General features: G+C 38.8%; 1 protein-coding gene across 1 annotated transcript; it reads right to left on the bottom strand.

The window, feature by feature from the left end:
- Window positions 1–12,936: 12,936 nt before the first annotated feature.
- Window positions 12,937–15,057, bottom strand: LOC133720735 (protein NUCLEAR FUSION DEFECTIVE 4-like). Its single transcript, XM_062147192.1, has one exon. The coding sequence runs from the start codon at window positions 14,915–14,917 to the stop codon at window positions 13,115–13,117; it is 1,803 nt and encodes a 600-aa protein (XP_062003176.1). The 5' UTR covers window positions 14,918–15,057; the 3' UTR covers window positions 12,937–13,114.
- Between the last annotated feature and the right edge of the window lie 137 nt (window positions 15,058–15,194).

Below are 15,194 nucleotides of genomic sequence, written 5' to 3'. Positions count from 1 at the left end.
GAAATGAGTTTTGAAATGACATCAAACTAACTAAACGGATTTAGGTTTTGAGATTGTATTGTGGGACAAGATTAATTAGTTGAAATTAATAAGATTGTACAACAGGAGTGTTCAAAAAAAGATTGTACAACGGAAATTCTTATCTTTAGACTCTAGTAGTGTCTAAAAATATTTTGAGAAAAATGCACTAACAGTCCCTCAACTCTTGTGCACCGACCAGTTTGATACCCAGACTCACAAAGCTATCAATGTGATACCTAAAGTCTTATATTGCTATCAACGACGTACTTCCATTAAATTTTCGTAACAGTTCCGTTAAAGAATTGACGTGGCAAACACTTAGAGAAAACAGAAAGGGCAAACATGTCTTTTTATCCAAATGGCAAACCTAATTGGTTTTTTTTTTTTTAATTTGACAGAAAAATTAATAAAAAATAAAAAAGAAATAAATAGCTTGAAGGCGTCGTCAAGGCCCTCCGCCGCATTTCCTCGCTTGCTTTCCGTCTGGCGATGCTCCGATCTGGTGCGCTCCTAACCGCCCTGCTCGGTGGCTCTCGGCCCTCTAGTCCGCCCAAGCGCTCCTTCTCCTCTTCCATCGGTCACGATGATGCTTACGAGACGGCTTTAGGCATTGTTGTTAGAACCGATTGGAATAGCTATTGGAATAGCTAGTGCTCCCTTATCCCACATAGGAGATAAGGCCATAGTTTGATCTCTTTATATATGTTTCCACAAGAAACATATTAAATAGACAAAGTGAAGGTGGAGGCCCATTGAATGGAAAACAAGACCTTTGCAATGAAAATATTGGAAATATATATATATATATATATTCAATATATCAAAGAGGGCCTTGGGCCTTGGGCCGAAATTAAAATTCCAATAAAACCATTTCTTTTATAAATTCGGATAAAGATAATAATTTTGGAAAATCTGATCCAAAAACTCCAAAAACTGATCCCAAAACGGTTGTAACTGTTCAAATCAAATTCAAATTGATTGAACAGTTACGTCTTCTTCTTCTTGTCCGCTCTTTATAAAAGAGGCATGAAGGTTCATTGCAGAATAAGAAAAAATCATTTTCTGACATCTCTTCTCACAAACACTCGAGAGAAACACAAGTGAAGTTCGCTAGGTTTCAAGGCAACGGTGCCACGCCTTGGAACGAGAGTTGTATCCTGCAGGGCAGTCGTCTACGATCAACCACAGCACTTGTGTGGGGACGAAATTCTGTCTTAGGACATTGCGATGCAAACGCAAGCCTCTCTCAACCAACCAAGTCAGTGATTGCATTTTTGTTAATTCAATTTGTTTTTGTATTGTGATATTTGGATATATATTATAGTTGCGATTCCTTTATTTAGTTTTGAAATATATATTGTGTATTCGTGGTATAACAATTGTTTCATGCACTGGGCTAGCCGTATTTGCACATTCGCAACAAGGAGTTCCCATGGGGTCCTGATGGCCTATTTGAAGCCAAGCACGAAGACCACCATTAAGCTGGATTGTGGCAGATTTCAGTGAGATACCATTTGGAATAATGCTCGTTCTTTTTCATGTCAAAACAGAGTTAGGCTGGCACTCTTGGAAATTTGTTGGATATCAATGCCTGCACTTATTTTGCATTATGAACAAGTACCCGAGCAAGGACTCCGCCACGAAGTCGAGAGTGAAGCTAGATCTTGTTTGATTTAGAATGAATATATGGGTTTAGGAATTAAACTCAATAGGGTGAATAGATGGATGGGCAATTGAATGTGAAGTCGTTTAAGTTTGCAATCGAATTCGGGAGGTGGACGTAGATTTGGACCTTTTTGCTTTGGATGTGGATTTGGTGGGATCTGCAAGGCAGATTTGGTGGTGACATAATAGGAATACTTCATCTGAGAGACTGTTCTCATTAACAAGTGGTGCTTTGAAGGTGAGCGGAGATACAGCAGCTATGCGAGAATTTAACAATGGGCTTGCAGAAGATCTGGAGGAAGATAAGCGAGAATAGAGTGTAATTAATCTTGCCCCGTAGAAAAGAGAATACCATAATGAAGCTTCAATGTCATATCCTCTTCGTGCATAATACCAAAATAACCCAGCAATTGTTCATGTCCTTGAATCCAATCCAGACAAAAAGGAAAAAAAAAGAATCGAAGCAATAACCCAAATCATCTATCATCATCAGCTCTGCCTTTCTCTCTCCACAGTCCACACCATCATCTATCATCTTCTTTACAGCTATAACCCAAATGATTTTACATGGTTTAATTCATCAAGGGAGAAGCAGATTTGATGAGACATGAAACAAATTTGGGATCTACTCTCTTAATTCTTCGTCAATCGGAGCTCTACCAGCTATACCGCGAATCTCGCGGATGGATTGAGATCAGTCAGATCACCCGGTCTGAATTTTTTTTCTGGGAAGAATGAGATCACAGTAACAGAGGAAGAAGAAGAGGAGAGAGAAAATTATAAAAAATATAAAAAAATCATTTAATTAAATAATTAAATTGTTGGTAGATGTTGAGGGTTATTTTGGTCATTTTCCATCTATGTTTTCTCCACGTGCTTGCCACGTCAGCTCTTTAACGAAACCGTTACGGAAATTTAACGGAAGTATGTCGTTGATAGCAATATAAGACTTTAGGTATCACATTGATAGTTTTGTGAGTCTGGGTATCAAACTTAGGGATGGCAAAAATCCCCATCGGGTATTCGACCCTAACGGGGAGAAATTCGAGGGAAATCGGGTAACGGGGATGGGGATCCCCAGTATTCGAATTATGAAATCGGGTACGGGGCGGGGATGGTATTTTGATCCCCATACCCATACCCACCCAATAAGAATTATCTGAAATATATATATATATATATATATGATATTATTATGTTAATAAATATGTTAAAAAAAAAGGAAGATTCTTTTAATAAAAGATCTTTATCAACATGTCAATTTTCCTTGATTGAAAAGTTTGATTTTAACTTCATATTTTATTGTATAAATTTTTATATAATAAATTAGTAATATTGTTAACGGGGATTGGGGCGGGTACGGGAACGTAATCCCCAATGGAGATGGGGACGGGGAATCCCCAGTATCTTATTACGGGAATTGGGGCGGGTAAGGGGATGGAGAATGAAGTCGGGTATGGGGATGGTAATTTAATCCCCTGACCCTACCCTCCCCATTGCCATCCCTAATCAAACTGGCCGGTGCACAAGAGTTGAGGCACTATTGGTGCATTTTTCTCAAATATTTTTTAAGAAAAAAATGCAAACAATACCTAAAGTTCTAACCCCGACCGAACTTTAGTACCTGAAACACTGTTGACCGTTACAGCGTTTGGTAGGTGGCAAACTTTGAGGGGCATTCTCGTCCTTCACTCAATATCTTCTTCTTCTTCCTCCTCACGCTCTATTCATCTTCTTCTTCCTCCTAACTCTCCCTATTTCTAGTCTTCAAAGTTCAAACTCAGTTTCACCTCTCAAGCTCTCATGCTTCAAATTTGAGTTTATCCGACTCTCTCAATCTTGAGTCGATTTCAAGAAGCCAAAAGTTGTAGCTAGACTCTTGACTAGACTTCAATTTTCAGATTTCTAAACTCATTTCCTTCAAACCCACTTGAAGAACCTAATCAAGTTCTCCTCCACAATAAGTGGAGTTTCAAGTACTTTAACCACATATTCTTCATCAAAGTCAAATCCCAATCCTTGAAACTAGATCAGCACTACTATGAAGCAAAGACAACAAACCCCCTAATTTATCCACATCAATCTCATGAACCTCTTCCTCTTTCCCTAACTCCCCAATTTCAATAGAACCCAGTTGCTCTGAAACACCAGTAACCTTATCCCCAGGGCAAAATCAACCATCTGGGCATCGCCATTTTTACCTAGTGAAATCGGACCGCGAAAACGATAACAGCGGTGATAGTGATATGGCGTTGGGAGGTGAGAAGCGTACTGGAGAAGAAGAAGAAAAGCGAATTCTCTTGGAGGAAAGAGGAGGAGACGATGATGTTGATGAGGGCAACTGTTCTTTGAATATCGATGATCTGTTCTCGTATACTACGAGAGACACAGTTTCGGAATCACGCTCTCTCTTCTTCCTTCTCCTCCAACCTCAACAGCCCCACCTTCTTTCTTCTCATGCAGCGCACCTTTTCGATCTCAAATCCCTTCCCCCACAGATTTTCAATCCAGATCAGACCCAGAACCCCAATTTTCACCAATTCGTTAAATTTCGTTGTTTTTTGTGTTTATGAGGAATTTGAATCTGTGGCTGCTTTGCTTCCCTTAGCTTTTGTGATTAATTGGAGGGAAGACGGCGCAATTGTGTGCTACCTTAGCCGAAAGAGAAGCCTTGAAATTAGGGTACATACGTCGGTTGTGATTCTTGCAATAAAGGGAAGGGCCACGAAGTAGCTGGCGAAGAATGATGAGATGGGTGCCCAGAGCAAATTTCTGGGTGCCGGGATAAAATTTTGACTAAAAAGTGGAGGAAAAAAAAACAAATAATATTAGAGACTCAAATTATCCATTTGTCAATTGACTAACGCCATAACGACCAACAATATTTCAGGTTCTAAAGTTGGGTCGGGGTCCGAACTTCAGGTACCAAAGTGATATATTTTTTTGTCAGGTACTAAAGTTACTAATGGGCCAAAGGTCAAATACTGTTTGCAGTTTTTTTTCCTATGTTTTTAATAGTATTTCAAATTTCAAATTTTGGATTGAGATGACTAGGTACTTTATTTTGGTTTGGATGAGGAAAAAGGAGAGAGAAAGCTAAATAATGTTCACCCCGTGAAGCACTAACCAAATAAATTATGTTTAACCACCCATTGTATGTAAACCTAATGGTGAAAAAAATCATTTTTAAGTTGAATTATTTTATTTTTCACCCTTAAGTTTACATTTAAAGGTGGTTGAGTATAATTTTGTCTATCTTCATACAAGATCATTTCCATCATCAGTGTCTGCTAATTCTTCTTTGACTCCTCTTATCTCTTATCCATCACCGCCACCTCCTCCTCCCAACGTTTCTTAGCTCAGGTCATCAAGATCGGTGAGTGGCTTCTTCCCCAATTTTCTTGAGCTCCTTCTCCTCCAGCTCAGCAAATCAACTCGCTTCCTTCTTTGGCATAGGGGCGCAACGCGGTTGCCCTACAACATACTCCTTATTATTATCTTGGACCGAAAACCCGATAAAACCCAACTGTAACGTTTTAATTCGGTTGAGGTTCCTACATTCTCTGTGTTTAGCCCGACCCATGCCCAACCCTAAAAGGCTAGAAAACATGTATTGAAGAAACAAATGATTCACCACAATAGTTATCAATATCGATATTGGACTTTTCTCATTTCATATACTCTCTCAATTCAAACTGTTTGAGCAAAGTTAAGTCAAATTGTCTACAACACATTAATATATTCATACATTAAGTAGACCAGTTCGATGAAGAGATAAACGAACTCTATATATTGATAGACATAATTAATTTACAAATGTAGGTACTAATCTGCTGCTCTAAGAAAGTAGCCTACGTACATTTGATATATAGATATATCAATGAACCATAAAACTTTCTGAATTCATGCATAGACCACAAACCAAAACTCAATAGATATTGATGAGTTATATGATCGAGTCAAATACTGTTTACACTGGCATTGACCTCTCTGTTGTAGTGAATTGAAGGCGTGCCGTGCATGACTTGCCTTTCTGGACCGGAACAAGCGAGCTAGCTAGGTACTCAGTCAAGGGTGATTGATTATATCGCCCGACACCCGTAGTTAGAATTTTTCGATTGATAGGATAAGATAGGTATTAGATATAATCAATTTATAACACCAAATTAAATAAGACCTGTTATTGTCATATTATAATTCGTGTGGAGGAATTTTAGTAGCAAAGGGGACCGAGTAGCTATTAACTTTGAAAATTTAGTAATAGCAGATAAGGTTGTCAAGGGCATAAGATTCAATATTCTCTGAAATGTGGCACAATAGGTGGTGAACCCGTAGAAAAGACTTCTGCCATCACCATCTCACTAGATAGGAATCCAGTCATCATTTGTAGACTTGTGACTGTGAGGTTGCCAAAATTCCAACTTCTATATTGATAATTATTTTCTAAATATGGTTTTAATTTAGTCTGTGTTTGTAGAGCTTTATCTCAAACACCAAGACCAAGGTGGTGAACCGGTGACAATGATCAGTAATTGTTTAGAGGATCACCTATCTTATATATACTTGGTAGATATTCTGGTAATATTTTTGATGCGATAAGTTGCTTATGATGTTCACCATCTTATCGGGCATCTTCTCCGATCCAGTTATGTTGGGTTTACTCGTTGATGGTTGTCTTCGATAAAATTTGTCCAAATCTAATAGTAGATGAGATCGGTAGTCTAGCTGTTGCTATTGCCTCTTTGACGAGCCTCGAGTTGATCTTAGGGCACGACTTACTTGGAATGGAATGGAATGTAATGGAATGATTACGGAGTAAAAATACTCTTGTGTTTACTAACACATAAAGGAATCGGAATGATTCCAGGTAAAAGAATTCATGTGTTTACTAACACATGAAGGAATGAGAATTGGTGTAGGTCCCACCTATTTATCAGGAATCGATTCCTGAATACTCAGAAATTCGATTACGAAGGGGGGAGATGGGTTTAGGAATCATTCCTCCGGAATCAATACCGATTCCTTTCTTCTCTCATTCCACTTGTCTCCGATTCATGATTATTTTCCATTCTTAGTAAGTAAACGTGTCATTAGAGTTGTCGACATATCCGGTAACCATTACTTGGTGGGGCAGCTCCTTATCGGCAACCTTGTAGTGTGCTTTGAGTGATGATTCTTTTTTATAAGTCTAAGAAACGAGTTATTATTGTACTGTTCGCTAAATTACATAATAAATAACCTTTTTTGATAAATTTATTTATGGGAGATTAATTTCATACATATAGCTTTCAAATGAAGCCCAATTTTGACACATGGCTACGTTAAACCCAATTTTGAGTCAATGGGCCTAGTGAAGAACTGTACTTTCCAATTTAATCAAGTAGTAATTTGAACTCATTGCAGCCAAGACAACAGTCCTTAATTACTGTGAATATGATCTTCTAATATGTTCATTCATTTTATGTGCTTCTTTAGTCACAGATTTTTATCCTAATATACAGGTTGGTTCGGGATCAGATTGACCGTTGCAACATTTATATTGAGAGAAAGTTCTATAACTATGTCAATAAAAACATTTCCCATTCTCGATATATTTCTCTCATTAACTGTAGTTCATAAAACATTGTTTGATGTTGTATATCAACAATTTTTGTGATGATATTTTAAGGCATAAGAGTAAATTAAGAAATAAATTTAAGTTCCACCGATACTTGCTTTTACTAATGTTCTTCGTGAGAATAAAGTAAGTGGTTAATATAATTTGTATATACTTAAGATCAGAGGTATAAATCATCTAAAGAGTTTTCAACACAAAGATCAAAACAATGACACTCAAACCGCATAGCTGCAAATTTCTATTGAAGGAAGAACCCTTGTCTGATCTTGCAATTTTCAGTTTTAATTTTGGGCTGGGTTGCAATGTTGATTCTCCCTCTATTTTGGGCTACAAGCAGCAAAATAAAATTTGAAACTTAGATTAGTTGGCATCTCATACCCAAATCTAAAGTTGATTAAGCATAAAGTTGACATCATATAACTCATCTTTATGTATGGTCATTTTGTTCATTTGCGAAGCAAGGCTTTTTTTTAATTTTTTTTTTGTAATTATTTTATTTTTTAAAGAAGCATTTGCAATTAAAACATGCAGTTAAGAAATTTTTTTTTGGTATGATTCACACGTATTGATGCAGTCAAGATTCAACCAAAAAAAAAATTTTAATAAATAATATTTCCACCCTTGTTTTATTTATTTATTTTGTCATGCTAATAACGTGTAGGGTATTTAAAAGAATAACAAACTACATATACCCCCTTAATAGGATTTCAAAACACAAAAAACTCCACAACATTTGGTTTTGAACATTTAAGGACAAAAGTTTACACTTAAGGACAATATGCTCTCCACTTGCCACATGTCATAAGTTAATTTACTTTTTTACCCTTAACTACTTATTTTGATATTTTGACTTGTAATTCCTTTATAAGAATTAAATCTTACAAATAAGGACAATATGCTCTCCACTTGCCACATGTCATGAGTTAATTTACTTTTTTTACCCTTAACTACTTCTTTTGACTTCTAATCCTTTAATATTACTTTTTTTTTTTAGAATAATCTTTTTATGTTAATTTGTTACCATGTGTCAATAAGACATTTATAATTTTAACCTTCATGCATGGATAACTAAATCTTAATAAAGAAAATTAATCCAAACTCTTTTTGTTCAAATCCAGCTGCTTGCTACTGTACTTGTACTCGTGTTATGCTACTGCACTCGTCATCGCCTAATCCTGCTACTGCACTCATACTCGTCTAGTTCTGCTACTGCACTTGTACTCGTATCCTGCTACTGCAGTCGTCATCGCCTAATCCTGCTACTGCACTAGTTCAATCCTGCTACTACACTCATACTCGTCTAGTTCTGCTACTGCACTTGTACTCGTGTCCTGCTACTGCAGTCGTCATCACTTAATCCTGCTACTGCACTAGTTCAATCCTGCTACTACACTCGCTGCACTCATACTCGTCCAGTTCTGCTACTGCACTCGTCATCGTCTAATCCTGCTACTACACTTATACTCATCCAGTTCTGCTACTGCACTTGTACTCGTGTCATTCTACTGCAGTCGTCATCACCTAATCCTGCTACTGCACTCATACTCGTCCAACCCTGCTACTGCACTCGTCATCGCCTAGTCCTGATTCCCAATATCACCATTCAAAACTAACTCAACCCACTTCCAAACTACCATCACAATAATAACAATTTGGCAAATTCAAACATTATCAGGGAATCCCATTTTCAATCGCATCAACCAGGGACATTCAACTATATTTCACCCACAAACTCCAAGGCCTTTTCCAATAAAATTTCAACTCACCTTATTTACAGTAACAAGAAATGGACCTCAAGCTGTTGTCCTCACTTCAAGACAAGAACACAACAATTCTTGAGAAATTCCCTTCTCCTCAGTTTCACCAACTCTGTAAATTAAACGTATCAAGCATCAGTTCTCATGCTAGCAGTAAGAATCGAGCTAGTAATAACCTAAGGAAACCCGAAATCAACACCGTGAACAATTATTCGAACGGAGACTGTAAACACCCAAATCCAACTTCCCCCAAAACGTAATCGAATTCAAAATCTATCTACACTAACATGTAGAGCTCAGAGAGGAGATTAAGTTTCATACCATGCATGGCTCAGTCCCTAGCCGGATTCGTCGGAAAATTCCCAGAAAGTTCGCCCGAAAGCTTGAGACTTCAGGCTTCGATTTGACTTCATCTGAGCTTCTCTGTGAAAACCCGAACCATAGATGTGATCGAGATACCGAGACCATTCGAACGTTAATGGTCCGCCTCTGCATCACCGCCGGAATTTGCAGAGAACCCGCCGAGATACTCAGAGCTTTCGAGCTTCGAATAGTAGCCGTCCGACGTCGGATCGAGAAATTAAGGACATGGATCACATCGCCGAACAGATGATTCGATCTCTGTCGGGTAGATCGATTGGGTCCCTGATCTGCAGAGGCCGCAGCCGAGGCCGAGCTCGAGAATGGGTCGAGGCGTCGAGCTATCTTGATGCGCATCAAATCTGTTTTGGGTTTTCGTTTCGGTTGTTGAGTATTATGCCCAGTGGCATGAGCGTAAATTGTAATGAAAATTGGGCATTTTAGTCAGTTTCTATCAAAATTCGAAGCCAGGCCTGCTTCATTTGGTTTTGGGCCTGAGATTGTGTCCTTATTTGTATAAAACAAATTAAATGTGGGTTTTTTGTGTTTATATATTTGGTTAGGTGCTACTATGTAATTTTCTATTAAAAGAATGATTCTAACTAAATCCATAAACCCTAAACCCATACCCTTTTCAAAAGAGGTCAATCTTCATCTAAAGAAACCCTAATTGCTAAAAATAAAAAAGAAACTAAGAAAGCCAATCAAAACATGCAAAACATGGAAGAATGGAGAGTTAGAGTAGCGCCGCTCGGTGTCGACGTTAATAACGTCATATCGGGTTGAGAAGCTGGAAGAGAACCTCCATTAGGTGTGGCGCGGCTAGGTGTCGGGATCGGACTTGGAAGGTCTTTCGTCGAACTCCACTTGGTGTAATCAACACCTGCTATCCACCCATTAGAATCGCCAGCTCTATGAACACCGGCCTTGGAGACTGCCATTGTGAGAAAGAAAAGCAGTATGAGATTTCTTTGAGCCATGAGTACTAAACAAAGAGAGACTGGACCTGAATTTTGAGAAAAAGAATTCAAGGAGAAAGAGCAAACTAATTTGAGTACCCAGGACTGAAAAGGTTGGCAATACTAGATTACTAGTAAGAAATATAACTGGTTTCGTAAAAGGAATAAAAGAGTGAGTCCCAAGGCTGCTAGGACTAGGCTAGGACTTAAGACCAAATGCTATACATACAATTCCTATATTAATTTGCGAGAAATGCCACTAATCAAGGGTATGAGTTAGGAGAAATTATTTTGTGGTCCTGGAGTACCACGTGGCGTTGCCATATGGCGGTCTGAGTCAATTATATTACTCGAATTTGGTGGGGACTATGCAGAGAGTGAAATAATAAAAAATAAAAAAATAAAGATGCATTTTGTTTTGTTTTATTGCTTTCTTTTAATGCATTTGCATCGCACTTAATAAAGCTTATCATCTTTCCCTTAAAAAAAAAAAAAAAAAAGTTTCAAAGGGTGGCAATAGTAGCATCCATTTTGATTTTCTCCATAGCACCCACCCAATGTTAAATACCAAGTCCTAAGCAAAGACATCCCACATTCCCACCTACTTCAAAGGGTGACAATAGTAGCACCCATTTCGATTTTCTCCACAGCACCCACCCAATGTTAAATACGAAGTCTTCAGCAAAGACATCCCACCTACTATCCTAAGAACTCTAAAAATCAATGGTTCAGAGGCAGCCATTGAGTCTTGCTCGTCTCGTTGCAACCTACAGAAGAGTTTAACCTTTTCGGGAACTTTAATTTGGAGCTCCTCTAACTGCTCTATAAACTTCCCTCTCGGCCCTTCTGCACCACTTAGCATATGCAAGAAAAACCACACACAAATTTTGAAATGAGACTTCTAACAGAAAAATTATTTGCTGTACCGAAAATGAGTCAAATTCCAAACCGGTAAGGATATATGAAAGATCGAATGGATCTAGAACACAAGATTGAATTGTTCATAGATACGCAATCTAGGGCTGTGCCTCATCGATAAGACAGCAATGCGATCGTGAGATGTTTACCTGTCTTGCATTGTTTGGTGGCTTGGTGGTGTGGGGTTGTACTAGCTAGAACTTGAGGCACTTTGAGTTTGAGCCCCAGAAAATGACATTGTTGAATATTCATTTCATTGACATGATAAACTGGTAAGCAGCAGGCACAAGAATCGTACCACAACCCAGGAATTAAAATTTTAAAGCGCCGCAACTATTGATGTGTCCAGGCAATATTATTGCGATACCTCCTGTTGTCCATTCCACCAAAGAACACCACAACTTCTGCCAAACGTCAAAACCCATGATTGCGCCTAACATGCCTTGTTGTGTGCAGAAAAGTTGGTACCACAAACAAATGAACTTGAGGGATTACGTCTTTCATTTCCTCGCCTTGCAGTGGAGTTGGACCATCAACTCATAGTTGGATTTCAGAACCAGGAACGTACGAGTTGATCAGTCTTTAGTTATTTGCAGGCCCGCAGCATCTCTTGCCAGTTGTCTTGGCCTCTTTAGTTATTTCTAATTGAAAAAAGTCTTAGGCCTCGTTTGGTTCACGGAAATGAAAGTAATTCTTTTGTCTTTCTCATGGGAAGGGAAATGAAATTTCTCAACAACTTTCCATTCTGATGTTTGGTAACGTAAGGAAAATTATCAGGAAAGTTGTTAAAAAGTTAGTAAATAATGTAATAAAAAAATATGTTGTGAGTAATAAATACAAGGAAAAAATGGGGGAAAGTGATTCCTTTGGGGTTTGGAAGGAACCACTTTCCCCCTTATTTTCCCTTCCTTTAGGAAATGATTTCTTTTCCTTTTGCATCCCAAACGCAAGAAAGGAACAGAAAGCATGAACAAGTTTCATTTCCTAATTCTTACTTTTCGCAAACCAAACGTTGCCTTAACGGACTTTTCTACTGCCCGCAAAAAGAGGTCTTTAGGTCATTCAACCAATGACCAATAGGTACCAAAATTATGCCCACTTCTCTGATACGAGATATTTGTATGACATTTATCCGTATTTAGTCCTACATGAACCGAGAAATTAAATAAGAAAGAAGAATTGGAAAATGATATGAAGTTGGAGGTATGTGCACAAGTTGAAGGAGGTTTGGAGGCTGATGGGATAAGAGATCGAATAAGCTGTGCAGAGGTTTATTCAAGCCAACTGGCAAGTTCCTGAAGTAAGCTAATAGGTGCAGACAGGCCAGCATTCAAATCTGGTCAGGACCCAACTTTGGATTTTGGTATCTATTCTTCTCCACTAAGATTTCATACCCCATGTAGTATAATACCCACATGAATCCAACGAGGAAATGACAAAGTAAATTTGGTAGAGGGCCTTGGTCAACAATAGCATGAACTTTGCAATCATTTGAGGGCGAGTTTTGGATTGATCTAAATCATTTGAGGGTTAGTTTTGGATTGATCTAAATCATTTGAGGGTTAGTTTTGGATTGATCTAAAAGAGTTCCAGAAAAACAAAACTGGAAAATGAATCAGAATAAGATTGAAACTATTGCTTTTAAATGGCAATTAAAGCACAAGCAGAACCATTATCTCATTAAGACAAAGCTTTGTACATAATTGCATCACTGCATCATCAAGGTTTTGTTACAAGAACACCACTAGTATGGTGCATTCTGAACAATCATGGAATCATAGAGCAGTTAGCTAGCTGTTTATTTGTTTTCCCCTGACCTATTTTTTTGACTCCAAGTCTGCCTCTGGTCCTTGTGCTGCTTTTGATGAGCTTGAAGTATCGGCACCAACAACACCTAGAGCGAAATCTGCTTCTGCTGCCTCAGCTTCCTCTCTGAACTTCTTGTAAATATCACTTTGGTAGAATTTTCTTGTTCTGATCACCAAAATAAATGAAACAAGGCTCCCAAACAATGCCACAGCAGCAATTATGATGAAAGCCAATTTGTAACATTCCACTCCTACACAAGTTAAGTCTTGTCCTGCTTCTCTATTCTTCCCCAAAGTCTCTAGTTGCTTCAAAGCCGCTGCATCATACAAGTTTCCGGCAACTTTCACATTGAGGATATAAGCCCCAATAGGGCTAGCAGCACCACCAAAATTGATTAAGGTGGCATAGTACTTGAGGCCAAAGAGTTCAGAAATGATGGCAAAAATCAATGGCCATTGAGCTCCAAAACAGAACCCAATAATCACAGAAGAAAAGTAGAGAGAGTTGGGGACCCCGAACGCTATTAGGAGATGGCCAACACATGATAAGAGAAGCACTAGAGTGAGCATAAGTGGTCTTGGGAATTTGTACTTCTTCAAAAGGGCTTCTGAAGAAAAGCCAGAAGTAACTCTTCCAAGGTAGTTCCATATGCTTACCAGAGATATGAAAGTGCTAATGCTGTCAGTTGGGTAGCCTAATGAGTTCCCAATCTGACCGAGATTATCAATCGCGGTTAAGGTACCTCCAACACCACAGATTGTAGCAATGAACAAGATCAACATGTCAATGCTAAAAAGTGCTTGCAAAATCGAGTAATCCTCACCTCTAACGGGCGGCTTGAAGACAGTTTGCAAGCAAGATTTATGCTTCTGCTGGGTTTGTGGAGTTGCAACAGGTACTAATTCAGCAGGAGCTGGATTTTCAGCTACTACTTTGAGCTGAATTGGCTCATTCACAGCTTTGATTTTCGTCTTCCAGAGCTTGAATTCTTCGATTATAACAACCGCGATTGGAAGAAAGAGTAGTATAAGCACAACTGAAGCACCTCCAATGTAACAAATTCTAGAAAAATTCAGCTTGTGCTGCATGATAATCAAAGCCATGAGAAATCCAGCTAGTCCGAGAGTAATGTAAAGAAGATTGTAGAAAATCCTGAGCTCATTTGGCTGTCTAACGATCTTGATCAAACGAATGATGGGAAGAAACACAATCGAAACAGCAGCCGGAAGCCAAGCAATTAGTAAAATCAAAGCCTTTGAGTTACGTCCATAGAAAGCACGGTAGAGCTGTGTGATAATAGCACCACTCAAACCAACAAGTCCCTTCAAAAGCCCCAAAACACTTCCTCTACTAGAAGGAAAGTTCTTCACACAGCTCACCACAGCTCCTGTGTTTGAGAAAGTCTGAGAATTTGCACCTATGCAAATGTACAAACACATCTGCCACACGCGTGGTTTCGAGGTTCGACCAGTGACAGCTAGCCAGATCATGAAGTAACCGAAAAAGTTCATGACTGAACCGATTAAGAGCACCACCCATGGAGCTGTGACTTCGTTAACTAGACCAGCTATGATTCCGACATTGCCTCCCAAGTCCTTGAAGAAGCTTAGGAGATTGAGTGTTGTTTGGTCATAGCCCAAAGAGGTTTTGACGTCTGTGGAGTAGAGACCAAACATGTAGGTTGCTCCGGCCACGGAGAGGATTAGCATTGAAGCAAACACCATGAACCATCGTCCACGGAGTACTTGCAACCCAAAGCTTCTCATTTCCGTGGAGCCAAAAGCACCAGAACTAAACTCTGCCGCCACCATTTTTTCGAGTTTTGTTCTGGACAGAGATGTCTAACACCGAGTGCATATATTTATAACAGAGATTTGGCCCAAGAGGTGTTTCAGGTTGACTAGCCAGTTGACTTGCCTCAAGGAATGGAGGAAAGCTTTTCTGGCCGGTAGGAGATAAGGTGGACTGGTGGAGAATGGAGATTTAAAGAGTTCAATCCCCCATATCTTTTGAAGCATGTGTACACAAAACTACAAACATACAAAAATACAGAATTGATGACTAGCGGATACAAGTGCAGGTGACATC

Source organism: Rosa rugosa, chromosome 7 (genome assembly GCF_958449725.1).
Source record: "Rosa rugosa chromosome 7, drRosRugo1.1, whole genome shotgun sequence".
NCBI lineage: Eukaryota > Viridiplantae > Streptophyta > Magnoliopsida > Rosales > Rosaceae > Rosa > Rosa rugosa.
Note: the sequence above shows the minus strand (reverse complement) of the source record. Positions and strands in the feature narration are given on the sequence as shown.